Below are 27739 nucleotides of genomic sequence, written 5' to 3'. Positions count from 1 at the left end.
GTGAATGTGAAACAGTATCCCGTAGCTAATAACCCGGGACTCGATTTATGGATGAGGTTAAGGAAAGTTAATCAGCGTCAACTCGCTCTCGTAAGTCCTAACTTTAATTAATTGCAAAGTCTGACACTTGGCCGAGTTAAATTATCGCTTTTTTCCGACTCCAACTCTGATTGGGGATTTATAACCCTCAAGAAACTAATACTGAACATAAACAGTCATTATGAAAATGGTCATAAAACGTACACAAGTAGCATTGTCTAATTTTAGTACAAAAATGAAAACGAACAACTCGTGTTGATAGTTATTATGTCGTAATGACTAGTTTATGGCTTCACAACGAACTTAATAATGTAATTTAAATTCATTAGTGTGAGATAGTGATAGTTTATGTCTAACGCATGTTTTCTGTTTTAAATTCTTCCGCATCATCATTGTCGCGCCAATAGTACCGATAATTCCAATATCAAAATATTTTCGCTTTTACAAACAAAGAAGGTTGTGCAAATGTTATCGTTCCATGTATGAAATATTTCGTTGAATAAACTTTTATCAACGATCTCCGAGTTCATGTCAAAAACAAGAGTACAATACAATATTTCAAAAACTCACATTATTGGAAGTTTTATGACATGACAATGGAAAACATGGAACTGTTATAAATTTCAATACCTCTTATTAACTGACGCATTTTATCATTATTAGAATTTTATGAATGTTTTGATGTCATCGCAATTAATTGTCAACGAAAATACGAGGGGGCGGAAAAGCTCTCACGAGTTTCGTTACCCACTATTTAAATGTTTGTCAAGACTTTGTTCGCAAATTTTTGTGTTATTTAATTTATACTGTAGCAAACATTTATTTCAACCAGTTTTATTTTAGAATTCCAAGAGATTCATTTTTAATCAGAGCTTTTTGTCCACACCCTGGGCTCATTTATTGATTTCTGCAATTATTTCAGTAAACCCAAATGGAAATAATTGGAAATGTATTAGTTTAACGTTTTTATGATTCTGACGAGTATTTAATTACCAAACGCGAAGTTTTTATAAATGTGTCCTACAGCTATGACCAGCCAAAAATTACGTTTTTCATTTCGCGGCCGACAAAGATTATTATATTTTCAATCGTAGCAAAAGACATCTGTTTAAATCAATACATCTAATACTGGAATTTTCCGTCATGTGTCAATCTCTTGTCAAATTTCAACTGTGCTTCATCATTCATGACAGAAGATGTTATAAACATTAAAATGGGCCGGGGTTCTATTTCTTAAACAAACTGAAAATTTAATGAATTTCATCAACGTATTTAACCTTATGAGTTTCATTTTTAAATTGCCTGCATTGAACCTTAAAATTGCCAATTTCTTCATGACCGTGTAAAAAATTTGGATAACGAAATGACGATTATAATGGATAAAAAAATGGATTTTCTCCTGATCAATAATACTCAGGCGGGATTAAAGTTAGCAGGGAATAAATAAATGATAATCTCATCCAAACAGTTTTCGCGATTAGCTTTGTTATGGAAAACTACAATTTTTACCACTTTTATCTATCCTGACAAATGCACTAAAGGAGCACTTTTCCCTTGAGAGCAAATACATTTTTCCGATAACAAAGATAAGGAAAACGAAACTGGAGATTCATTTTAAACGTACAATTGAAGAAGGATGCTGTACATAAAAACGATAAGTGGAAAATGATACAGGGTCGACTATAAAAATAAGTGCTTACGTCAGACTTGACGGGAATATTCATAACCGTGCTGATATAAAAACGTACTTTAAAAATGAACCATTTTTGCGACAGAATTCTCAAGGTTTCGCGTCAAAGTTTCAACAACCTTTTTTGAATGGCGTTCATTCAAATTTCTACCAGTTTTTGAATAACATGGAATAATTTCGCGAATAAATAAATGACTAAATTTTGAAAAACACCGTAATCTCTTGTGTATTTCCTGTTTTTGTTTGTGCGATGGGCAGCCTAAATTATCCTATTTTTGTATTTTTATGTAAAAACAGGACATTCGCATTTCAATTTCCGCGCAGTGTGTTAATCAATTAAAAGTTGCCAAATAAGCCGTTTCCATGAAATGCCTGGTAAATTACAGTTTCAGCCCACACCCCCAAAAACTAAAAGCTGAACTAACAAAATTATAATAAAGTAATATTGTTCGAGTATAATAATTGGCAATTGCGGTGAGCAACGAAAACAAAATTAATAGACTATACAGTACGAGTTGGTAACTCATATTACCTCGGTTATAATGGAAAAAGTTATGGATAAATAATAACACTTTTACGACTTCGATAACGGTAATGAAAAAAGAAGGTCGGATTTTAGAAATGGACAAACTTCTCGTTTTGAGTCTCCACTAAAAAGCAAAACGAACGTACGATAAGGTTATCACAAAATACATTTTCATAGTTTCGGTGGTTCCTCAAACCAAGCGTTGAAATTCCTGTTTTTGGAAAATTGACGGATGACGCAAATAACACGTGTAACGCTGTTAATAATTACTCGTTTATAACAAGTAGGATGTAAAATATGAAAAATATTTGTCGACCTCTGAACGACTGTTTTGCCATGACGGCTCTTGAAGAAGTCGAGCTGGGGAATCACAGAATGATTGTTATGTCAACGTCACGCTCCTCGATTCTCCACAGGGACAATGTCTTTTAGTATTGTTGGGAAACATTTTAATCCCGGAGCCATGACAGTTACAATGCAACTGCGTTTGTGTCAACAAAGCTCTCAACCAATCAAAAAACCAATTTCACAAACATAATCAATCGATCTAGTCAACATAAATCCGAAAGAAGGTTATTCCCATTAGATGAATAAAACAGGTGCTCGTGAAAACGTAATCGTTGGCAACATACCAACTCTGCAAATGTTGTAAACAGTGCGAATTATTTTCAAGATTTTTATTTGATCAGTGGCGGTGCTTTGTGTTTTTGCCATGAAACACGGTAGTTTCACGGCCAATTTGGTCTCGGCGAATAATTTGTTTCGGTTTTGTTGGTTGCGATTCTGAGGATAAATTAGTTTGGGGAAGAATGGAGGTGGATTTAAAGTTTTACCGGATAAATAACAAATTCTTCTTAGTTAAACTAACAAACTAAAACGACAACAAAGTCAAAACACTTATGGTTTGTTGTCGATTTTATTTACGAGCAATTACACTTTAATTGAGGAGTAACAATCGCGGGACATTGTTCTCGAAATGATCCTGGGTAAAACTCCTTCAATACAAAACAATTTCACACAAAAAATAAATTTAAGTACACATATGAATGTGTGTTTAAAAACACATTAATTTTTTTTACTTGTTTACTGTTTTAAAAAATCAACCAAGCAATAAGATCACGATTGATTTAATTTGTTTGATTACACGTCAATTCTATAAAAGATGCAACAGAAACGTCAACATAATTACATTTTTTTCTCTAAGCTTCGTTTCACGGTCATTTCTTGCATCAGGTCGGTTGTGGTGGCTCCAAATTAGCTCGTAATTAATAATAAAAACTCTACTATTAAAATGTTTATTCATTCATGATCATATCTCATTAGAATCATCGATCCTATATTTTTTGTAAATGAGTTCTGACTGTCTTAAATTGTTCATTCAATCTAATAATAGAATGCCATATTTAGGCGACCTGTAACTAGATTTTACTTCCAAGTTCGATTCAGGTTTAGTTTTCCCGATAAATTAATACTTCACAAGAACGTAACACCAAACGGCTTTCAATTTAGTATCGTCCTTTGGGCAAAGGAAACAATTTTTCCACATTGAAAATTAAAGAATCACGATTGGATTAAAATACAATTACGGATTGAATTCATTCTCTTTGATTCTTTGTTTGGTAGCAAAATGTATTGTTGTGTCCGAGTCCGAGTCTCTTACAATTCTTTTACGTTTTGCTGATTCAATTTTATATTTTAGCACTCTGTAGAGTGCAAATTTGAGCAGACTCGTGATCAGCAAGAATTCAAGCGGAAATTATAAATAAACTTAAAATTGGAATTGGAAATAGTCTAGTTAAAATAAACTTTTTGATATTTCAATGATAATTTGAATTATTCCAAAGTGTCTATTTTGAATGGGTTATTATTTATCACAAAATTAGCACTTCTAGGCATAAAGCAGTTTCTAACGTCAGACTATAACGTCAATGCGTTAATTTATACTTTAAGGGGTTTTCAGCTGATTTTCGCTTATGGTAATTGCATCGTATGTAAAGTTATGGACAAAATTTCTCGATATTTTGCTTAGTTGAATAGTGTTACGCAACAAAATTCTAGCCACAGTTGTCTAAAACCGGAAATCATGGCTATTCAAGCCTTAATTTTACCGATTTTGTAGTGCAAAATTGCAGTAACACTGATGTAGCACCTCAGTTGGACTATTAGCTTTAAGAATTTTAGGTACATACATATGAGGCTAACAGATGGTGACAGTTTTAATCGATTTAATAACGCGAAGAGATATATCAAACATTTTTTGTGGATTGGATCTTTGTTGCATAACACCATTCAATTGTAATTGATGATTTTTTATTGAATTGATCTAAAAAAAAAACATTTAGATTTCCTAATAAAATGAGTCCCTTCGAAGATTTAATTTATTTTGGTATTATGAATATGTCGTGTTAGAGAGTTTTTATTACGTCAAAATGAAATTTGTTTCTTTCGCTCTACAATAATTTTAGAATTTTGAGCTAATATACGAGTTTAACATAGTAACTTCCCCAAATTTCATAGCTGTAGCACGAAAACTATCAAAATTGCGAGTTTTAGTGACAGATATCTGAAATTTTCTATCTCCTTAAAAATGAAAATTTCTATAATTTTAGTATTCTGTTCTAGAATTTTGCAATTTGGTAAAGTTAACACACTACTTAAAAAATAGTGACCCTAAGTTTATTAGTTGTAACACTAAAATTGCCAAAATTACGAAAGATTTGCTTTTTCCCAAAAAAAAAAATTCTAAAATTCGTGTTTTTTGCTCCACAATCATGCGAATTGGTTGAGTTAATACACGACTTAAAAATAGTAACTTGACCAAATTTCATAATTGTAACACCAAAATTTCCAGAAGTACGAAGTACAAAAGTAATAAAGGATGCCGGAAATTTTATCTCCATTTTCAAAATAAAAATTTCAAAAATTTGTGTCTTTTGCTTTAAAAGTTTGAAATTTGGTACAGTTTTTACACGACTTAAAAATAGTGACTTCCCCAAATTTCCTAGTTGCAACGCCAAAATTGCCAAAATTACGAATATTAATGAAGAAAGCCGGAAATTTTTACTTCGTTTTCAAAATAAAAGTATTTAAAATTTGTGCCTTTTGCTCCACAATCTTGTATATTCGTAGAGTTAATACACGATTAAAGAATCGTAACTTCCCCAAATTTAATAGCTGCAACAGCAAAATTGGCGAAATTACTAATTTTAATGAAGGATGCAGAAAAGTTTTGATTTATTTCCAAATAAAATTTCTTAAATTTGTGTCTTTCATTTTACAGTCTTGAAAATTGGTAATACACGACTCTACAGTAGTAAATTCTATAGTTGTAGCATTAAAACAACCAAAATAATAAATAAATAAATAATAAATAATAATTTTAGAGAAGGAAATTTTTGCAAAGTCTTAATAAAGAAAATTTTGCAAATTAGTAGAGTCAATTCGCATTCCAAAGTGTAATTTTTGAAGTAGTCACCTCTATATTCGTGCCTTTTGTTCCACACTTTTGAAATTTAATAAAGTAAACATGGCTCAAAAATAGTAAGTAGTAGTAATAGTAAAATAGTATAGGACTAAAATTGCCAAAAATAAAGGAATTTTCATGAAGGATACGAGATTTTTCGTTTTAAAATGAAAGTTTTAAAGTTTGTGTCTGTTACTCTACAATTTTGCAATTTTAGTAGGTACAGTTAATGCATGACCAATAGTTAGTAACTTTCTCAAATTTCATAGCTGTAACATCAAAATTGCCAAAATTACGAATTTTAATGGAACATGGCGTAAATTTTTGCTTCGTTTGCCAAATAATATAAAATTTTCTAAAATTTGTATCTTTCGTTCCACATTCTGGCAAATTAGTAGAGTTAATACAGCACTCCAAAATAGTAACCTTCTCAAACTTAATAGCTGTAGCAATAAAATTACTGAAGTTTCGAATTTTATTAAAGAAAGTCGGAATTATTTGCCAAGTTTTAAAATTGTTATTTCTGAAATTTGTGTCTTTCGCTCTAAAATTTTGCAGTTGGTACAGTTAACCCACGACTCAAGAATAGTAACTTCCCGAAATTTCAACAATTTGGTACTAAAATTACCAAAATTACAAATTTTAGTCGGAAAATTCCCCTAAAAAAATAGGTAGTTTTGAGGTTGAAAAAAATTCGCATTCGTAATGAATCTGGAATTAGGCAAATTATTATCATTTAATTGCAAGTGGCTCGTATGTAATTTAATCTTCGTTAAGATAATGACGTAGCTCAACAAGCTTCTACAGTGTGTTCAAATAAACAGAGATCTCTTAGCAGCCTTGTTCAATTTCTAGAATTTCTCGTCGATATCTTCTCATATTTAATTTCTCGTATGTCTAAATCCACTTTAGCAGTGTCGCGAGCATATCAGCGTCAATCTCTTGTATAGCGTGTCGCCGCGACCACGCCGTCGAAATTGAAACGATAAATCTCACATTTCCATTGAAACAATCGTCTACAAACATGCACACATTCGTTTGGAGCTAGCAGCGTGTTTTATTATCTACAGCATGTCTACTTTATACTGTTGTAATGAATACGCACGAGCTGGATATTCATGTAAGCGGTTAGGGCCGTTTCCATTCATCAACTGGCGACCTTTGTCGTTATTCATTTCGCATTGTAGTTGCACTGACAGCGATGCTGTTTTAGATGGAAATGGCGAACCGTAATGACGGAAATGCGACGGCATGTCTTCGGTCTGGACGGAAAGCAACAACCAGAGATATGTGTGCTTGAAATGTAATTTACTGCGAATGGCCATCATTATTAATTGACAGATAATGTGACTGTTACAGAAAAACCGAATCGCATCTCAAATTCAAATCTAATTTGTTGCAAACTCCGTGCAGCAGACGTTGATTGACGTTCAAAATTAGCGTCAAAACAACACGGTCCTTCGTTTCATGAATATTCAAACACTTGGCGATCACCCCCAAACTTTCACCTGACTTAAAACAGCGCTTCGTCTCCTTCATGCAAACCAATTTCAGCGAATACAGTCGATTTATTGCGCCCCTATAAATCGTTTGGAAAAATTGATACGTGGTGGGTGTGGGGAAAAGCCGAATTGATGATAAGTCTCTTCATAAATATTCTACGGTGATAGCGGCACTTTCCAGTGAATTATGAACATAAGGCGGGCTATAAATGAGGAGTAAATATTTAAATTTCCCGCTAGTTTTGCGGCTGCCCACATGTTTCAAACTGATCTGACAGATGAAAATTTTATTAGAGGTATAAAACATAAAATTGTTTCCTGGAAATATGTTTTCCGATGTCAAGGTCAAGAGCTCAATGTTAAACACTCATTACATCGAACATACATACATACAATAGCCTGGAAAATGGTCGTAAATTATCCACTTAAAAATCGTAAAATTAGTACTCGGAATTCATGTTCTTGCGGCGCGCTCACCTTCAAACTCCACCATTTCGCTCCTCTTCTAATTTTCATTCTCGTTTGCTACACAAATACCGCCCTGCTTACATCCATTTTTGCACATCTAAACTTCCTTTCTTATTTTTACTGCAACATAATTTACCTCAAAGCTCGTTCATTGTGTGCAATTTCAGAAAATATTAATCCTCCCTTTCCATTTTCCATTCCAATCAAATCCAGACCGAATTTATTGTGTACTCAACAAAAAAAACTGCACAAGACCCTGAGTGAAAAATTACTCATCCATGTGATAATCATTTCAAATAAATGCACGATAAAAAAAATTAATTACCGCCCGTAAAATCCAGCTGCGCAGACACTAAATTATTTGAATTCATCCTGCTAGCTAAATATTTACAGGGGTGAAGCAGAAAAGAGCACGATAAAAATTTTCATGTTCCACGGATGGAAATTATGACACGTAGCGTTGCAGACGTTGCATGTCAAATATTTCTCAAAAGTTTTCAAAGTTGATCAAGTTAAGTTGCGTTGACATTGCGCTAATACATCAAGTTTCAAAGGTTATTTATGACGGCGTTGACGGTTTTCCTTAATTTTCCTCGGCAAGACTTAACCGCATTTCCGTGGAGGGAAAGTGACGCTACAACAAATTCATCATGGGAGGGAAAAGTGGCTTATTTCACGAAAGTGACGGCAATGGAAATTTGTTTAAAAAAGTTAATTCCTTAAATTGTAGCAATTATGTGAAATAGAGGACTAATATTTGGGTATAAACTGTAATTTATAACGAAATTTCAAGGATATTCCATGTTAAATCCACACAAAATGCTCGAATTACGGATTTGTGCTTCACTGTTAATAATTCATTTCAGTCGATACGTCTGTATTTGCACAAACCAGCTCAAAAAAGTTAATTCTCTGGATGTGCGTTCAATGATTATTCTCAACTATTATTCCAATTATAATTAAGCTATTATTACTTCTAGGACAAGAAAATTGTTGGCTGCTGTGTTTTTAATATCCAGTTCTGTCAATTTTCAGAAAATGGGGCAAATTCGGGGTTAATCCTCTCCAAAATTAAAACTCGAAAGCCACTATGAAATTCCTGTCGTTTCCACGCGTTATTTAACTATAAAATTTCGCATTTCCACTTTAAACCCCCGAAATTTTATTTTCTCGCGACGATCCAACAGCGTAAATCTGCCGTTAACAAACCGCCTAAACCTACAAATAATTCACTGTCTCATGAAAACGCTGCAATAAACTCCTCTGGAGTGTTCCTCTCAGTCTGTTGATTAAACGCCCTCGAAATGGGTAATTTTACATTGCATGTTATCGGCGATAAAGCGGCCGCGTTTCCCACAAAAAATAGATATTTACACAGCAAAAGCTTTCATTAAATTCGTAAGCTCTTCCCGGGGAAAAATAACAATGAAAATGGGCACAATGGTGGCAAGATTACTTCTCCGATCCGTTAAACACGTTTGCATGTTCGAGGGTCAAGAGGTAAAACGAAGTTTGTGTCATTTCCTGCGATAAGGATGCTTTGTGACTTCTTCAGCGGTCGCTGTTGTTGAAGTTGGACAACTTGCCCGGTGGAGAGAGTTGTGTTTGCGGAAACAATGTTGCTATTAATAAACTACGTCGGGAACGTTGTGAACACTTCCCATTGAAAATTTCAAATCCAGACCTGTACCAATTTACGTTATTTTAATGTCTTTCCTCGTACACTTCACTTTGGATTTACGTTATATAATAACACGAGTAACGCGATAACGTTTACATTCAAGGTTTTCCTACCCATCACGACATGCTTTTCATAACCATTGCATTTATCCATGAACACGTTTTGTCTATTTTAGCGATGCATGTCTATTGATTACAGTTTGTGTTGACTGAAATGACATCGTTCATATTTTTCCCCTTTTTTAATACGAAACTTGAACGTTGCTTCCTGCGGAGAAACGAAGAAAAAAAGATCGATGACTTTCGGGGCTTCACGGACCGGGAAGAATATCATTTCCGGTTTAATTAGCCTTAAGGCTGGGATGTTTTGTGAGGATTTTTCACGAGGGTTGATTTCCAAGATTAATTAAGTGAGGTAATTATCTCTATGTCGGGGGTGGCGAATACCGAATGTGTTATTTTAACATTGCAAAAGTGGTAATAAAAGGACGTATTTCATTTTAAAATCCGTAATTTCTGCTATATTTATTGCGTTTTTTTCGCTTTGTGTAGCAAAAACTACCGTGAATTTCAGCAAAAAATAACGAAGGGCAAACATTTCATACATTTTCACTGTTTTCAATTAACTAAATTCGAATGTAAATACAATTTTTGCTAAAAATATTATCACATAAATCGGATTGTAATGAAATGACAACTCTCTGGTCAACTTTTCTGACTTCATTTTCCTGGCTTGGGACGTTTAAACTGCCAAGATGTTTCTTTAATGTTTCAAACAATATCTTGATGTCTTGTGGCAGTGGTGGTATGGGCCGCCAATCGTCTTTTTATCGGTTTCCATTTTAATAAAAATAGGACAAGTTCGTAAAAGGGAACAATAGGCGACGACGAAAACTTTCCCAACTGTCTTTTTTCGTCGTGTTTTATCAGTTGTGAAAATTTCCAGTGGAACGAAACGTTTTTGATTGTCTGGCGTCATCTCGACTTATTAAAAATAGATTCTTCTGGCACCGTTCTGTTCCAAGTTTCTTGATAAAATTACAAACATAACCTAATTGCGTGAATCAGGAACTGTTAATTTTTTCACCTCAATGTAGTGTAATTACCCTGATGAATAGGTTATTTAAAAGTAGAAACTTGAGAAAAATCCAGTAGCTGCTTGAAAGCTGGGTTCATTACGACGAAGCGGCTTTGCGCAAATTGAAATTTAAGTTGTTTAGTTAAATATTTAAATGAGAGCTTTTGTCTGTGGAACGCGCCCGTCGAAATTCGAGAGGTTTAACGCAAATATGTAAAACACGCACACGTTCAATTCTATCGTGAGTTCTTGTATAATCATGTTTTTTCAAGGGTATAACACAAAGGAACAATTTCGAGCGATAAGTACCAGAATCTGTAAAAACCCTTTTATGTTGCCCCAAAATTTGAGCAACCACATTCCTGCAAAGCTCTCAAAGCGATGCAGTTTCCTTCAGATCCATTAATACATAATCCTGCTGAAATCGCAGTGCAGTAACCCTCTTCTTGCATCCTTTTCTCCTTCCTTGTTTGAGTGAATTTGTATCGGAATTAGACATTAAAACAGAGAAGCGAGAGACAGATAGGTAATTCCTCACGGTCGAATTTAGAACTGGAAATCCTGGTTGGTGGAACCCTAACGTCCCTAATGGCCTCCCGCCCCCGGTCGTGGGGCTTTAGGAATCCAGAGAGGATCTAACAGGACCTGAGTCGGTAGATTTATTGCCCCTGGTATCATAGTCGAAATAATGCGCTTTTAAAAATATTGTTTCCTTTATGTGCTCAGAACACGAAGTTTCTTCTGTTCTGTGAAGGAATTCCGATCGGATCCCGACAGTTTTCAGCGATTTTCATGAATAATGCCCTAGTGGCTTACGCTGATTGAAGCCTGTTATTGTGGGAGTTGAAGGAGGCGGATTTTGGCCGAAGACGGAGATTACGATAGAAATAGGATCGTATTTCGGAAACACGACCTCTGACATTACCACAAACACTTAAAAGGGCCTTAGCTCATTTTCAAGGAGATTTACCGTTAATTTCAATCACTTGAGGTAACTCAAACACTCGCCGAAAAAGACATGCAGATCGTTGTCTTGATAGTGCCGCCCCCTCACAACCAAATCAAATTAGTGCCAAGATTCATTAAATTGAGACGACCGGAATCGGAGAAAGTTTACTTTGAAGAAAACATGTTTACATCAAGGACCTCTAAATTCGGCCGCTGTGCCAAAACGTAATTATTTTATTCCGCTCAAAAAATCGCCCAGTCATTTAATATTCCCATGATTGATGCAGGAACGTGTTTACCTTTGCACGATTGAGAAAATTTGAAGCGAAAATAACCTGAAGTAGGTGAATCTGACGTAAAGCAACAACCTGGTTTGAAAACCGACGAGATAAATAAGAATAAAACTGACAAAAAGTGGAGCAGTCGAGCGGAAAAATGCTAAATAGGGAATTGATTTCCGGGGAAAATATTCTAAAAGTGAAGGAGCAAGAGCAAAGTTGTTTAGGAGATTATAGGGTAGTATATATTTCGATTCTTTTTATTTTTGAAAATTTTACTCCGTTTTGAAGCCTCTGGCTCTAAACCTTTTTTTTTATTTTATATACTGCTTCAATGTCGGTCGCCGTCTAAAAATAAAACAGTTTTCTATTTTCATAACTGATAAATATGATGTTTCTAAATATTTGTGCGCTTATCACCGCCATGTGCATTAATTTCTAGTGATTAGTTTTAAATGCCACCAGTAAAAATTCCTAGAATCGGCAACGTCTGACTAACACATTCCGTTCTTTCTTTCTTTCAATTCGTATTACCTTTTAATCGAGCTCTTAATACCTTCAAACCGAATCAAAGTTCCGAGCTCCCAACTAAAATTTCTCTATTAAGCTCCAGTTCTCATCAATGCGCTTTTCAACTGTAACGTCTCCTTTCCAAATTTGACTTTTAAACTGTAATGTTAGTTGAATTTTACAACAGTCGTTCCAAGCAAGTTTCGACGGTAATGTTGGAATATATTTCCTAAGTCTCTAGACTTTTCCTCTGCTTCAGAATTCCTCTTCCAATTTTCCATCGTTCGCTTAATTGCTCCGACTTGTCTCAATTTCGAGGCGGTGATGTTTTCCGATTATCAACACCAATAACCACCTCCTAATTATCGAGGAAGTCGATCGCCATTTTATCGAGGTTCAAGGCCGACGCACAATCCATTTATTCATAGGCTATTATTAAAATTGTTTGTTTCAATTACTCACATATAATAACAGTGATAAATCCTCGCCAGATGTTGAATTTTCTTTTTTTTTTCGCCAGTTGAGTCGTCTAGATCAATTGAAAGTTTCAGTTATTACGCGCTATAATTAGCCCCAACAGGCGGCTTTTTTCATTCATTACAGCCCATTAGTGGCCATTTTCATTTATTATTAATTTGACACTAAAACCAAATAAATAACCGGCGAATTTAGAAGCTTGTTAAAGATTTGGCAACGCTGGAGACTATCTTATCGTTGTTTCGTATTTTCCTGACATTTGAACTGAGACCAATTTTTTTGGCTTCGTTATCGTCAAAATTGCGAAAACTCTCACTCTCAGCGCCGCAAAAATTACCGCTTGTTGACACCTCAAGGGCGTTGGACACCAAAATATCGTCACGTTATGCTTTGTTTGAAACGCTCCGGACTGACATAATTATAAGTACATCTATTTATAACCGCTGACCAAAATGAACTGCAATTAAATGTTATTGAACGTTTTATGACCACATTTAAATTTACATTGTTTCTTCGTCCCTTTTTTCCGTTACACGTGAATCGGTTTTGCTTTAAAACAATAATCCTGGATACGATATCCACTTTGTTGCAGCAATAAATTCTCTATTATGATGCAATAACTTCCGCATTATAGTCGTAGTGCGGATTGAAATAAATGACAATAGGCCAGTTTTTAATTAGAAAGAGCACGTGACTAGTATCGTCATCACTTTCAATTGTTTGTTGTGGAGTACTAAAAGCGAAGAATTCGTAAAGAGGTGTAAAAACAGCGAGTTTATTTTTATAGAAACATAAAATGGTAACATAAACATATAAAATTCGGAATTAACTGAGTGAAAAAGCCAAGTATCCAGTTCCAATGAGCTTCGTTTACATCTATCCGGTTATTGTATTTGCAAACTGATTTGTAGAGTTAGCTCAAGTTAGTGAGATAAATTGATAAAGTGATAGTGTGAATTAGCGTCTAATTTATTGTTTATAGGGGCAATTTGAGTCACCCTGTAGATAATTTCAGTGCTTTTGTGATGACTAAACACCAATGACTGGAAGCATTTCGTTACATTTTGTTTGTTTGTTGTTAAAATTAGTTTAATTGAAATGCGTCAGAAAAACAGACTTCTAATTAAAAATTACGTTATCAACGCGGCATGATTCAAAAACAGTAACCGCAAGATTATTTAAACCACGTGTAACTTGATTGCGAACAAGTGCCAGTCATTGACCAAAGACTTTTCGATCATCCACGTCACACTTTCAATGATTTATGTGTTAATTAGCACAATGGGTATTTAATTTAGTAAGATCTAATGGCTCCACACAAATCTTGTAATAAATTTGTACCAGACCATTAATTTGATTGTATTGATGAAATTGTCTATCAATAATTTTATGAGGATTTAATAGTCTGCGTGTATTGTGGAAGTTTTATGACTTTTTCTTTAGTTTCAGCAAGTTTTATCGCGACGAATGTTTTTGCCAACAATTCTTGAATTATTCATGTGGGGGTGAAGGGGCACTGAAAACTTGGAAAGGTCTATCTAAACATATCGAAATTTGAATCAACTGGAGACTAAAAGAACCAAAGTTTAGTTTGCGTGAGAATGCCAGCGAAACTGTATTAAAAATTGAAGGTAGAAACTAAAAAACTAAAAACCTGATCTGCCACAACAAACCACAAATCCGGTAAATTCAATCTGAAGAAGCATCAAAGGAGCTTATGTAAAACATTGACAAAATAGCTGCAAGTGTAAATCCAACTCAACTAAAACTCTTCTTTTTCTCAAAACGCATTTCGACGTGTTTTCCGCATCGCCGCATTTTCCCATAGATAACCCATTGTCCTCCGACTTTCCACTCGCTTGTTTATATAATAGAGTTTTAGTTTACAAACTCAACCCACCTGCACATGCTGGTGACATCACCGGACTTTCTTTCATGTTTGTCGGTTAATTTTCGCCCCAACCAGGAGAAAAACCCTCCTGATTAATATTTAGCATGCGGCTGCTGTGAGTTTAAACAGTCGATTTCTATGCACATCGAACGCAGCTTCCGATTTTTTTTATTTAAAAATGTAAATTGAAGGGGATGAAATAACACGTTCTAAAATATAAAGTAGTTTTCGCGATTTTGAATGAATAAACGTGGGGTTATCGAAGTCCTTGGGTTTACTTTTAACGTAAAAGCCGCGAAACCCACCGATAACAATAAAAGTTGTAATGATATTTTTTGTGCGCTAAGTGTTTGTAAACGAGATGATAACGGCTCTAAAAATAGATTTTCTTTAGCTTCCAGCGCTATTATGAATTTACCTCGATAACCGATGATTTAACGGCGTTATCCTGCAGGACGCGAATCCTTGTGGTTGCACGTAGAGCCCGCTGGCATTCCGCAGATTAATATTGTATAACAAGCTCCCAAAGGAATCATTATTGCACCAATCGGTGCCACGACGCCCATAAAAATTGAATTGTTTGACGTTAGAATAGAACGATTGTTTCAAAACAGATAAATAAAACAGAAGTTTGATCGGGGACTCGTGCTAATCTGATGCTAAATAATTGAACACGATGTCAATGTCAGTTTTTGTTGCGATGGCAATGCGTTCGCGCGATCTTCGATCATGTCACTCCGTCAAATTCTAGTTAATAATAAATGAGAAGGCAAGTTTGCAAGTTCATCCATCGTGCATGGAGGGGTTGTAAAAATTATTGCATCCACTTAGTAGGGGAGGGATGTTATAAATCTTGGTAAATGTTAATGGACGACCTTTGAGGAGGCGTGACTCCACCATTTTCGCGTTCATATGGTTTTAATTGGACGCTTCTGGCGGAATTCCGTCGTAATGGCAAGTGACCATGGTTTTTTCAACTCACTCATTTAAGTTTAATAATAACCACATTTCTAAATGATCTAAATATGGGCAAAAACTCCAGTTTGACGTAACTTACCTAACGAGCTTCAAAGCACAAAGTGTGTTTGCAAAGCAATCTAATTTTGTCGGTGTTTAAGTGAGTTTTATTGCAGCCGTAATTGTTTATTTGAAAAACATTAAACATGGTAGTCAGGAAGTTCTGAGCTAAGTGGATTTCTGTTAAAGAAATGCGAAAATAATGTTAGAATTCTGGCAAAATCACATATAATTTGCGAAAGTTTACTACCACCTATTCTATTAATAAAAAAGAATTTTTCTTTTTGCACGTGACTAATTTATGCAGCGAAATGGTTCTTTTTATTTCTTATCTGGAGATTAAAACTTACCATAAAAGGTTGAATAATAAAGTTGAAAACTCGCAAATGGGTTTATATTTAGATTAAATTATCGTTGCAGCTTCGAGTTGCTACAGTCTTTAAATATTTATAATTATCATTGATCGACTACAGTTCCACCCATCACTGAATGATAACAAACGTCGAACTTTAACATACCAAACGACAAATGTAAATAATGTGATTCCACTTACAGGAATTCCCATGAGGACCAGTTGGTTTGTTCATGGAGATTCAGATTGCGATGAGGAGGTTTTGCACTGCCTACAGTTCCTTTTCACAAAACCACGCCACACCAACAAAATTCACTTCAATTTCGCCGTAATAAATAAAACACATCTTACTTCGGCTAGATCTACCCTGAATCTGAAGAATTTACACATTTAGTTTCGTAACTTCTCAAAAGAGCAAAAAATCCTTACACACGTTTTTTTCGCAAAAAATGGAGAGGTACAAATTAATTTACTCTAAATGACGAGAATTGAGTAGTCTAGAAAGTTAATACTTATTTTTAATTCACAAAGGGCCGGTTTACAGATGCGATTTCGATTAATTATTCAACATCAACTTAAAGTGACATGTGATTGTTCCGCCCAATCAAATGTCACCAATCGTTGTGAAATTAATTTAATTTCAATTAAACTGTTGTGCAAACCGCCCAAATAGTGTTTAATAAAAATTAATTTAGTCGACACTGACGCCATGGATGTAAGACGTAACGAGGCTAGTCACGTCAGGACACATTAATTTTTAATAAATATTATTAATTTATAAAGTCTCTGTAGTCTAAAAATACATTTTGCATAAAGAATGAGACGATGATTATATTTTTACTAAATCTACACTCCCGTTCAAAAGTATTTGCCCACTAACATTTTTTTAAGTAACTCCAAAATAATTTCTTTCTTCCGCTTTTGTTTGTCGTTTTTTATTTTCATGTTTATATACTCCATCGATGCTAACAGCAATTTTTTTCTTTTTTTTGATTTTTTAGAAAATATCAATTTTTTTGTTTTTTAATGTACTTTTAGAAATTTTGAAAAAGTTATCGTTTCACCTATTTTCACAATCCATCAGTCTATAAATGCAAAAACGAAAGTGTTGATTGACGTTTACCATTTTTTTAATATCGAGAAGGTGTTTGACAACAAAACTTCTTTAATTTTTGGTTGCAGAAGTTTATTGTTCTTCAAGATTTTCTCAAAAAAATAGTGACAGTTTTGTACAGAAATGGTGAAGAAAGTTAAGTTAGGTGTGGAAACGCGTGCAATGATTATCGCTTACCACAGAATCAGCAGAAATAACCGCGAAATCGAAAAATAAATAATAACATTTTTAAGTGGGCAATTACTTTTGAGCGGTAGTGTATATTGCTTGTTTTTAATTGAATTTTTTGAATAGATTTCATTAAGAATTTTGATGATTTCGTGCAGATTTTTGCTGTTTTCTTGTAATTCAGCCGTTGAATCTTGATAAAAATTGGTGATTTTGTAGATTTCGAGCTTTTCTTTGCGAACTCAAGCCAAAAAACGGCAAAAATCAGCGAGAAATCGTAGTTTTGCATCAAAATAAGCGGATTTCTCTAAGAAATTTGATGATTTCGTGCAGATTTCTGCTGTTTTCTTGCAATTCAGCCGTTGAATCTTGATAAAAATTGGTAGTTTTGTAGATTTCGAGCTCTTCTTTGCAAATCCAAGCCAGAAAACGGCAAGAATCAGCGAGAAATCGTCGTTTTGCATCGAAATAAGCGGATTTCTCTAAGAATTTTGATGATTTCGTGCACAGAATGAATAGAATGCCTCGTTTGCACCTCATCACGCATTAGTATCACACAAGAAAACAAATTAATAATTCGCGCATTATTAACATATTCATTAGAATAACTCTACCAAAATCATACACAGCATTAAGTCCCAATATATTAATTAATAATAAATTCAAATGTAGCTCTAATCCAAGCAATTTGTATTCACACTTGCACGTGGTGTCCATAATTTACGACCAGATCCCGTTTTAAATTTATATCAAATATTCATAAATATTTTTTCCAAAAACTCTCTCATGACAACAGCATCCATTTTCATCACTATTTGTAGCTAGTAAAGAAAGGTCACGTAATAAACTGCGGTTACTGTAGCGTGGTGATGCAAAATACCATGCACTTCGCAATCATATTTCAACGTTTAGACTTTGTTTAATCCAGCAAATTGGATTTTCTGCCACCGAACAGTGCCGTAAAGTCCCGTTTAACACACAAACGTCATCACGATCTCATATCAAACACAAATATTTTTACAGACTAGCAGAATTGATTCGCTAATAAAATTCCAATCGGAATATCGTCTCGTTTCGTCTCCTCCGTTCTCCTGACTAAACTTTGTAAATTTACTTAATCTAAAACTTTTTCTCGCTCGAAACAATCACGTTTAAATAGAGAAAAACATGAACAACTTTGTGGCACTTTTCCATCAATCTCTTAATCGGATACGGCGAGTTAATCGCACATTTGTAGTCGAAATCCCTTTTCGCATGCAAATTAATTGAAATTGAAGCGTGTGTTATACAGTAAAAATCATGTTAAATATTCAACAGTGTGTAATGGTGTAGTGGTGATTAGCATCGATATCCCTGATACTGGCTGCTTCAAAAAGAAAAGATTTTTTTCAATTTCCGAACATGCAACTAGTTAACAATAATACTGTTGAGTTTGAGGCTATATGAATCATTCTGATAATGCGGCAACGTTGGTTGAAAATGTTCCGACTTGTTTACTTCCTGACAATTGTGTAACGTAATTGGATTCGACGATTACACCTCCGAAAATGGCCATTTGCAATTGTAATCAGTACCAGACTCGGTACATAATTCTGATCTTGCAAACGACGGCAATAAGAAAGTTCTGGCGACGTGCTAGAAAGAATGCTGGCTTTTCAATATATAAACGGTTTACGTGCTTTTACTTCTTCACGGCTGTCGCGAGTCTTGAGTTCTGATGGACTTTGGCAGGAGGTGGGAGCTCTCTTCATTCATTCTCAACCAAATATGATTTTACAGTAAAAACGATGAAAATAAGAGCGTAACGAAGCCATTCATCTGTTATAACGAAATAAGCTTGAGCTGAGTTGATTTGTTGGTTTAAACAGAAAAGTCAATATTTTAGCTGCAAAGTAGACGCTTTTACTTTTAAAAGGTTAGTCTTTCATCTGGAGCTTTAAGTTTAAATGAAAAACGTTCTATCGACGAGGTTAATGAGAATGTAATTAATTTTTAAAAATCCCTCGATATTTGGGATGCTGAGTTATTGCACCTGAGAGCCAATATCTGCTACAGAGTGGAATTTAATTAGTTTTATTTTTTAATCAATTACTTGCTTACTTTGACGAATAACTTTTTTAATTATTGGTTCGAAAATCGGTTGTTATGGGGATAAAAGCGCTGCGGTAAATTATTCAAACGTATAAAGTTAATTAGCATGCTAAAAATGTCACCTTTTTAAACCGCCCAAAAGCTCGATTCCATCCTATTCGTTTTTATTATCAATTTCCAATTATTTTTCTAGGTCAAGTTCACAATTCTAGCCAAACAAGCAAACCGTTCTCCAACTCCACGAAACCACATAAAATTCTACACTCATTTCGTGGATCAATGAGTTTCTCTCCCATCAGTGCAGCTCCGCGTAAAGCCTTCCACCATCCACATCTTGATTTATTTTAAAGCTATTAAGCCTAATATCTCCGTAAATGTGCGGCGTTTTTATCATAGAGTTATCAAACTTTGGAGATCTCAACCAGGGAAAATTCCATTATAAATTTCTCCCAAGGTTGGCAACAACTAATAATTGTTAACTACACTCCTCGTTCCTTAATTAAATCTAGCGTCACTCCAGGAATTTATTTATTTGATGGGAACAATGTCGAGGAATTCTTTAAATGAGAATGCTTAACCTCGAAAGCAGCAGTTTCTCATAATTGAATATCATGAAGAGGCATAAAGTGGTAGCGCCATTTTGGCGTATTTTTAACCGCGAAAAGCTCGGACATAAATAAGTTGGCAAGGTCCTCAAGTTCGAACTAATATTAGAGATCACCTGCTATTTTCTCGGCGGACTAAAAAACCTGATAAGATAAATGCACTCTTTTTAGCTATTCTTTGAAAAGTAATTAAACTAGTTTAAATTCAAATCTCTTCCTTTCAAAGCGAAACCCATCAGAAAAATCCGATTGCGTCCTTAATCCAGAATGACTGAAAAACTTTAATCAAAGCGTCTAATTACCTCTTCATTCAAATCACTTTATTTTCGAAGGATATTGTACGCGTTACTTGCGAAAATGAGGTTTCCCTCCTACTAGTTCAGTGTTTATATTAGTGTAGGTGGATGTATATTTCCTCCCTTGTTAACGACCATCAAAAGCTTCCGGCTATCACACGAACCCATGACCTTAAATAAGGCGACTTCCAGACCTAAAATATTGAAAAATATGGAGCCTTGAGGCTGCAAACCTCAGAAACGCACTTCCTTAGGAATCCTATTATAACCTTGATGCAACCTGCTCGAGCGTGCATCTCCGGATGAAAACATCTCTGAAGTTTGCAGCGAAATCGTATAAAACTACCTTTTAATTAATTTACAAACACTGCTCTGATAAGAAATCAATTTTCCCAAAACAATTGGATTCTGATATTCACGTTTTAAATTTAGGAAATTGCTTTGAATGAAATTCGGATTCGTTTGGGATGTGGTTATGGTTTTGTTGTAGCAACCACCACAACTTCCGGTCTCTGTGAACATAAAACGCGTTTCCGAGTTGATGTCTGTGGGCGAAAGGAAACGCAGATATCAAAAGCGCTGTCATCCTGTATTTTATGTAGGTATTCATTGCCAATTCATCTACGGTATCAAACTTAGATATTTTCACCTTCGAGGCCTTCGAGACTCGAAAGTTTAAAGTATTCAAATGATCTCTGCAATATTGTGCTACAGTGCAGTTTGAAGCAGCGGGAAATTGAACAATAAGACTCTTCTCTCATCATCTTTGATTCCATCACCTAATTTCCACTTGACTCTATACATTTCATGACTGAATAAAGCGCATCAATGCTACTGCCGTCATATGTTTGCCGGAAGCGCACAAATATTTGATGTCCGGTTAGATTATAGACCCCAGTTCGATTAGGTCGGTTGCACCGAATCGATTGGCTCTAAATCCTGGAACATCTCGGTCAGCACGTCTTCGTGATGTTTCCGCATCCAATCACAAGCCATAATGTGAACCTTTTGACTATGCTTACGCAACCATACAATTACAGTCGGTTATATTAAATCATTGTGTTGGGGATATGCCAAAACAGGTGTCTTTTTGCTTGGTTGCCTCCGTCATTGAACAAAAATAACAATGTTATTCATAACGACGATACTATATTAGAAGAAAATGCACGAATGCAACCGACAGAAAACGAGGTAGTGTCAACCGGATCTTGGTGAAGACAGAGCTTATTTTCTTTGTCCCTGGAAAATTCGTGGCGCGCATTGCGGTATTTAACGCACGAAGGGTTTTCACTGCCGGAAGGAGAGCATTTTCATTTGTCTTTTCGGGCCAAAAAATTAATGCGTGACCCGCGGTTTAAAGTCTTTAGACTAAATTAATTTTGTTTTATGTTGCGCACATTTGAATAATTGTACACATTTTGGCAGCTCTCAAAGCAGTTTTTATCGTGATGTGCTAAAATTGAACCACTTAAGAATACGAATGGCTGATACAGCAAAAATACAAAACGTCCCGCCTGTTTGGGTAATTTCCTTATTAAGGTTACGGCGCGGATTTAGGATGCGGATTTTGTACGGAAAATTGGAAGAAACCGATCGAGCATTTCGGAAAATCCAATGGGAGAATTGAAAATCTAAAGAAAATTTGCTCGGAAAGTTATGTGAAAATTGGCGGTCTTAAAAATCCTGCGGTTTTATGTAATCTGACTCCGAACTTTCCTCCTTTTATTCTCTTTATTGTTACCGACTATGACCGTTCTTCCGCCCCTTTCTCTCCGGTTTTCTAATAAGTTTCGCCCATCGTTTTTCAACTTCTTAATTGACCCCACTTCCATTGGGAGACGGCCTCGAAGTTTGGTAGTCGTATCGCAAGTTCTTGTGGTCTATCCTCTGTTATTGTTAAGTTAAAGTTTCAGTTTCAGCGTCATTAATCTCTACGGGGTTGAACCCAAACATCATCGCTCATAATAGGATTTAAAGACAATCGTCTGGTTATTGGTTCTAATTGTCTTGGGGATAAAGTAACGAAAATAATCCCGTATCCGACTTATCGCTAATTGGTACAATTTAATCTCGACTATTCGTCTTAATTTCCACAAACATCTCACCAAATTAACCCTCTTATATTCAGTCAGTGGAGGGTGAATTTTCTGAATAGTTCTTGTTATAATCACGAATGTCTCTGGAAATGGGCGCGTCTTCAGTATTCATACACGCACACCATCATTAGAGGAATGCAGCCTCTTGGAATAAAGATTTATTTTGCTCAATTATCGAGAGGAAATTAGAAGACGGCTCCTTTGAGACACACGACTATTGTGTTCTTGGAATATTAATACCATAACTCCCGCGTCTTGGCGGTGTTAAGTCAACCGCTGAGGGTTAACGACGATTACTTTGCCCGTTTTTAACACCCCCAACTGTACACACCATAATTATGCAAGTGCAAACTACCGCACTGCGCTAATTCTGGTAAACCTGAGCTTTATTTGCATGGGCGCCGCAAGGATAATGTCACATCCTGGATTGTCCTTTTTCACGAAGCAAGTTCCTCTACATCGCGTTTTATCATAAATTGCGTTTATCGAATTTGCAACAAACTACCAGAAAACCAATTAAACTTTATTAATTGCGATACAGCAGTCGTTAGTGCGGTCTGAGTCGGAGATATCGCGATTCTTTCTCCTTCTTCGTCCGGACGTTCTTTAATTAAAAATTCGTCCAATTAGCAGCGGGATTAAACACAGACGGTAATTAGTTAATGCAACGATGAGACCGATTTTAATTACGACAGACGGAGTTTTTTCGCGCATTAAATCTGGACAATACGGTGGAACCAGACCACTCAAAAGTAATAGTGATACGAGCTCAGTGCTGCCAAGTTTAAAAAACACGGCGCGGTGTCGCAGAATAAAATCTCAATTTCGCCTCTTAGAACAAAAGCTCGTGACGTGTGGAACAAATTAGCCGAGAAATCTGCTACTTACTTGAAAATTGTTGGACTCTCTCCAGTCTTATTTCGGAGCAGCTACTTTTGTAACAAAATTATTGAAGAACATGACAAATAATCTTCGAGTAATTGCACACTTTGTTGGAAAAGTTCGATTGCACGTTCGAATTTCTGAAATCTCGTCCGGATTTATGAATTACACCCTCTGTAATAGGCGCATACTTGACCTGAATGTTTCTGGTCCAAGTTGTCAAACTTTAACAATTTATTACGTTCTATTTACCTAAATTTCCATCAGACCACAAATTGAATGCTGCAGTGTGTAAACCCATTGAAATAACGAGTTTTGTTATTTTTCCATTTAATGGAGGAGTCGTGTGTCCGGGGCAATTTGAGATATAATTTTCTCTAGAACTGCGGCGAATTTATAGAGACCATCTGTTGCTGTTAAAATAAACCAAAACATAAATCGATTTGGGTTTTTTTCCCTATTGTCAAAGTAGATAATGTCTTCTCGTCTCGGAAAGTTTCTTAATTATGAAAGTTGAGACACGGGAAGCAACTTTATATAGGCAATAATGAGTTTATTCCTTTTTTAGTTTCATCGCCCCGAAATTTATCGTGTTTATTAAGATGTCGCTCTTCCCGATTTATAGACCTAATGAAAATCTCGTTCCTTTTGTGTAATCATAACAGGTGGCTTCTATAACACAACTCAGCAAAAAAAAAATTTCTCCAAACGTCACAAAAAAGTCACTATTTTTAGTCGTTTTTAGACGGTACAGTAGGCAATTTTGTTATGAGTAATGAAAAGCGCTCGTTGACATAGAAACACTTGCTGCCTAGGCTGAAAAAGTAATTTTTGGCCTCATGAATTGTAAACGTCAAATTAACATTCAATTGACATCTTCGGAAACATTATATTTACAAGCGCCCTGGACGTTTACACACGCCGTGCGGTAAAAATTGCTCAAATCGTCTGCTTTTCAGATGCGTTTATAAATTAAAATCACTTTGCCATAATGAAGATTGATCAATAAAGTGGAATCTACCTAAATTATTATCTCAATTAAGACAATATTTAAGTCAAATTAAAACGTTTTTTATACAGCCCCATCTTGTGTACTTTTTGTGCACCAACTACAAAATTGACAGAATTGACAGATGATAAAATTTATAAATGTGAGATGTGACAGTACTCATGAATTTTGAAAAACCTAATTATTAAATTAAAATTTTTCGGCCAAAAAGTTTAATACAACTCTTGTGCGTTAACCATTTAACGGCTACGCCGTCGTGCTTCAAACTGATTTCGCGCTGTAAAATGTAAGTTACCGCACGCGACTGTAAATAACTATTTTGTGATGGCTACTATTTGAGATTTACATTTTGTAAGGCACTTGCACGATCTTAACTTTGAAACTCTTTGAAACCAATATTCTCAATAAATGTTATCAATGACAACTACATGCATAGCCGTCCATGTTTTTGGTTCAATTGGCGTTCACTTATTCTCTGTCGGTCGTGAAACTGAATTTAACGTTTGGAGAAAAAGTAGTAATTGTTATGCCGAAAAGTGGCTTTGCTGTCTCGCAATTTTACATAAATTTGCTCGACAAAAAGTACCAATTTTCTGTCGTATAACAAAATTACTATTTTTTGTTGCCCTGAATATCTTTGCGGATTTCTGTTTTCAAGACCATAGTTTTCTAATGTATTCTTAAAAGTACTGAATTGGCTCTGGTTTTAATGATTTTAGCGTACTTTATATTTTTACTACTTTAGACTTTGAGTCGGCTTTATTATCATGTTAAAATTCGCTTTGTGCACGCCACGTGACCAACAAAAGTTGGAATTCTTCAAGATTTCAGTAAATATGGGCATAAAATTACACTTTCTCCAGTCATCTAGATAGATTTCCTAAAAATCTAGGAAATTATAGTGACGAACAGGAAAAGAGCTTCGAAAAGTGATGAAAGAATGTTGTCAAGGTAGATGGGATCGTCACTTGATGGCAGATTACTGCTAATCTTTAAAAAGAGATTTCTACCAAAAAAATGTAAAATGCGTTTTGTTAAAGTTTAATATAAGTTTTAATTTTTTTTCTTTTTCAGCTTCTACGCACATTAATTAACTCAAACGAAACAATTTTTAATAATTACCAGAAAAAAAAATTAGAATGTACTTGTTATTATTTTTTGTAAAATATGAAAATCAAGATTGAAAAAAAATCAGAGCCAATTCGTTTCGTGAATTGTTGGCATTCGAAACCACTCTTACATCAAGGGCAACAAAATCATTCTTGACCAGTGTAATCACTAATTAGTGATTTATCTAACAGTGTTGGTATTTCTTTCCAGGTCGGTCGTACGACCCCGCAACCATGCATCATGTGTCTACCACTCCACACTAGCCATCCAGTGTAAACATCTGTTATGGAGAACGACACATATTACAGCACCGCCACGACTCAGATTGCAAAAACCCCAGAGCAAGAATGGACCCACTACTTGATCGTGTTCCTCAAAGCCACCATCATGGGTTCCATCATCGTCGTGTCGATCTTCGGCAACCTCCTCGTCATCGTTTCAGTTATGCGCCACCGCAAGCTTCGTATCATCACCAACTACTACGTAATCTCCCTAGCATTTGCCGATATGTTGGTCGCCATGTTCGCGATGACTTTCAACTTCAGCGTTCAAATCTTCGATGAGTGGTTGTTCGGATACTTTATGTGTGACGTGTGGAACTCCTTGGACGTTTACTTCTCTACTGTTTCGATTTTACATCTCTGCTGCATCAGTGTCGATCGCTACATCGCGATAGTGAAGCCGCTGAAGTACGCTCTTAGTATGACGAAGAAAGTGGTAGCGATGATGTTACTAGCGACGTGGGTTAGTCCGGCGTTTTTGAGTTTCTTGCCAATCTTCATGGGGTGGTACGCGACGGAGGAGCACCTTCAGAATCGATCTGAACATCCAGAATCGTGCGACTTTAAAGTCAACAAGTTGTACGCTATAGCCAGTAGTAGCATGTCCTTTTGGATACCATGCACCATCATGATTTACATGTACTTGGCGATCTTCCGCGAGGCCAACAAGCAAGAGAAAGACATGTATAATCGTCACGGAGCGGCGTTGCTGCTCCATCAGAACAACACCAACGGCGACATGTTGTCCAACTCTGGAGGTTCTTCGAAAACGTTAACCCTCCACGAGATAAACCAAGACATGCATCATACTCCTACCAAAGAACGCAACATCAACAAGATGAAGCGTGAGCACAAGGCAGCAAGGACTTTGAGCATCATCATGGGTACTTTTATCTTGTGCTGGTTGCCGTTCTTCTTGTGGTACGTTTCGATCTCACTGTGCACCACGTGCGAGTGTTCCGACACCGTCGTCGGGATCCTCTTCTGGATCGGGTACTTCAACTCGACACTCAACCCGCTCATTTATGCCTACTTCAACAAGGACTTCAGGGAAGCGTTCAAGAACACGCTCCAGTGTGCTTTTTGTAGTTTGTGCCGCCGTCCGCCATCCGACTTAGACAAGTTCGATATTCGAAGGCCGTCGATAAGGTATGACGATAGAACTAGAAGCATCTATTCGGAAACTTACTTAAAACACATTGATAGGAGGAGGAGTTCGGAGTTTGGATCAAGTCTCTGAGTAGACCTAACTAGCAGCAGACTCACGACTACTAGTTTCTAGTCTGCTGCTAGTTCTACGATCACTGGTGCTGCTAGTTTTTGGGTAACTTGTAAGTCGAGTGCGAGAAACGTGATAGAGTGTGTGATAAATCTTCTAGTAGTAGCTACTAATCCTTGTACATAAAGCCAAACAGAACGAGTCCTTTTGTATTTATTTTTAGTTTCACGATCTTAATGGATGTGTAAATGTATGACTTTTTTTGTAAAGGATAATTTTACTGAAGACTTAATTTAAGACTGCAGATCATTTCGCGAAATACTCCAATGAAGAAACAATTTTTCTACTAGACTTAATTCATACTCGTATTAAAAAAAATAGATAAATGTTTTTCGATGTGTAAGTGTGGAAAATTTTGAAACTATCAAAACAAATTGTAGCGATATACAATCATAATTAGAGTTTTAAAAAAATGTGCAATTACATTAGGAACTTAATCTTAGTGAAGATCGACCAATCGTGAATTTGAAGAAGCAATAAATTTTGAAATGAACCTACAGGAAGGTCTACATCGAAGAGAATCTCTCAGATTATTTTTTATCTCGGAAACGCACATGATATAAATATTTTTCTGTATTGTCTTCCCCTACAGTATCAGTGTTCAAATACAACTATCGACTTGTTGATGATCGATGTCAAGAATAAATGTTCCATGTACAAAAAAAATTAAAAAACACTTAAGACGATTTAGTTGATTGAGTGCTTGCATACCAAATAATTTTAGTTTTTTAAGTATTTTGTACATAGTCACTTTACTTAAAAACGTATTTATTGTTTGTTGAATTTTTCTAAGTTTAGTTTGTACATTTGTAAAGATGCTTCCGACATAAACTGACAATTTGCTTTTGACAAACAGGACAGAATTCAATAAAATAACATTAATATTTTC

At 35.5% G+C, this 27739-nt stretch overlaps 1 protein-coding gene across 2 annotated transcripts; it reads left to right on the top strand.

Moving 5' to 3' along the window:
* On the top strand, positions 1 to 27739 carry LOC148167942 (octopamine receptor beta-2R-like). Of its 2 annotated transcripts, XM_088045757.1 has the most exons (3): positions 1 to 90; positions 25501 to 26720; positions 26778 to 27739. In XM_088045757.1, the coding sequence occupies exons 2-3, from the start codon at positions 25576 to 25578 to the stop codon at positions 26809 to 26811; spliced, it is 1179 nt and encodes a 392-aa protein (XP_087901883.1). In that variant the 5' UTR covers positions 1 to 90; positions 25501 to 25575; the 3' UTR covers positions 26812 to 27739. The 2 variants fall into 2 exon arrangements, with proteins under 2 accessions (XP_087901883.1, XP_087901882.1); XM_088045756.1 differs by having other exon boundaries at positions 25501 to 27739.

Source organism: Gnatocerus cornutus, chromosome 9 (genome assembly GCF_029298725.1).
Source record: "Gnatocerus cornutus isolate USDA-ARS CGAHR chromosome 9, icGnaCorn1.1, whole genome shotgun sequence".
NCBI classification, from domain to species: Eukaryota; Metazoa; Arthropoda; class Insecta; order Coleoptera; family Tenebrionidae; genus Gnatocerus; species Gnatocerus cornutus.
Note: the sequence above shows the minus strand (reverse complement) of the source record. Positions and strands in the feature narration are given on the sequence as shown.

Bases quoted from the DNA above. Each gene is read 5' to 3' on its own strand.
- LOC148167942 (XM_088045756.1), top strand. From the start codon at position 25,576: ATGGAGAACGACACATATTACAGCACCGCCACGACTCAGATTGCAAAA.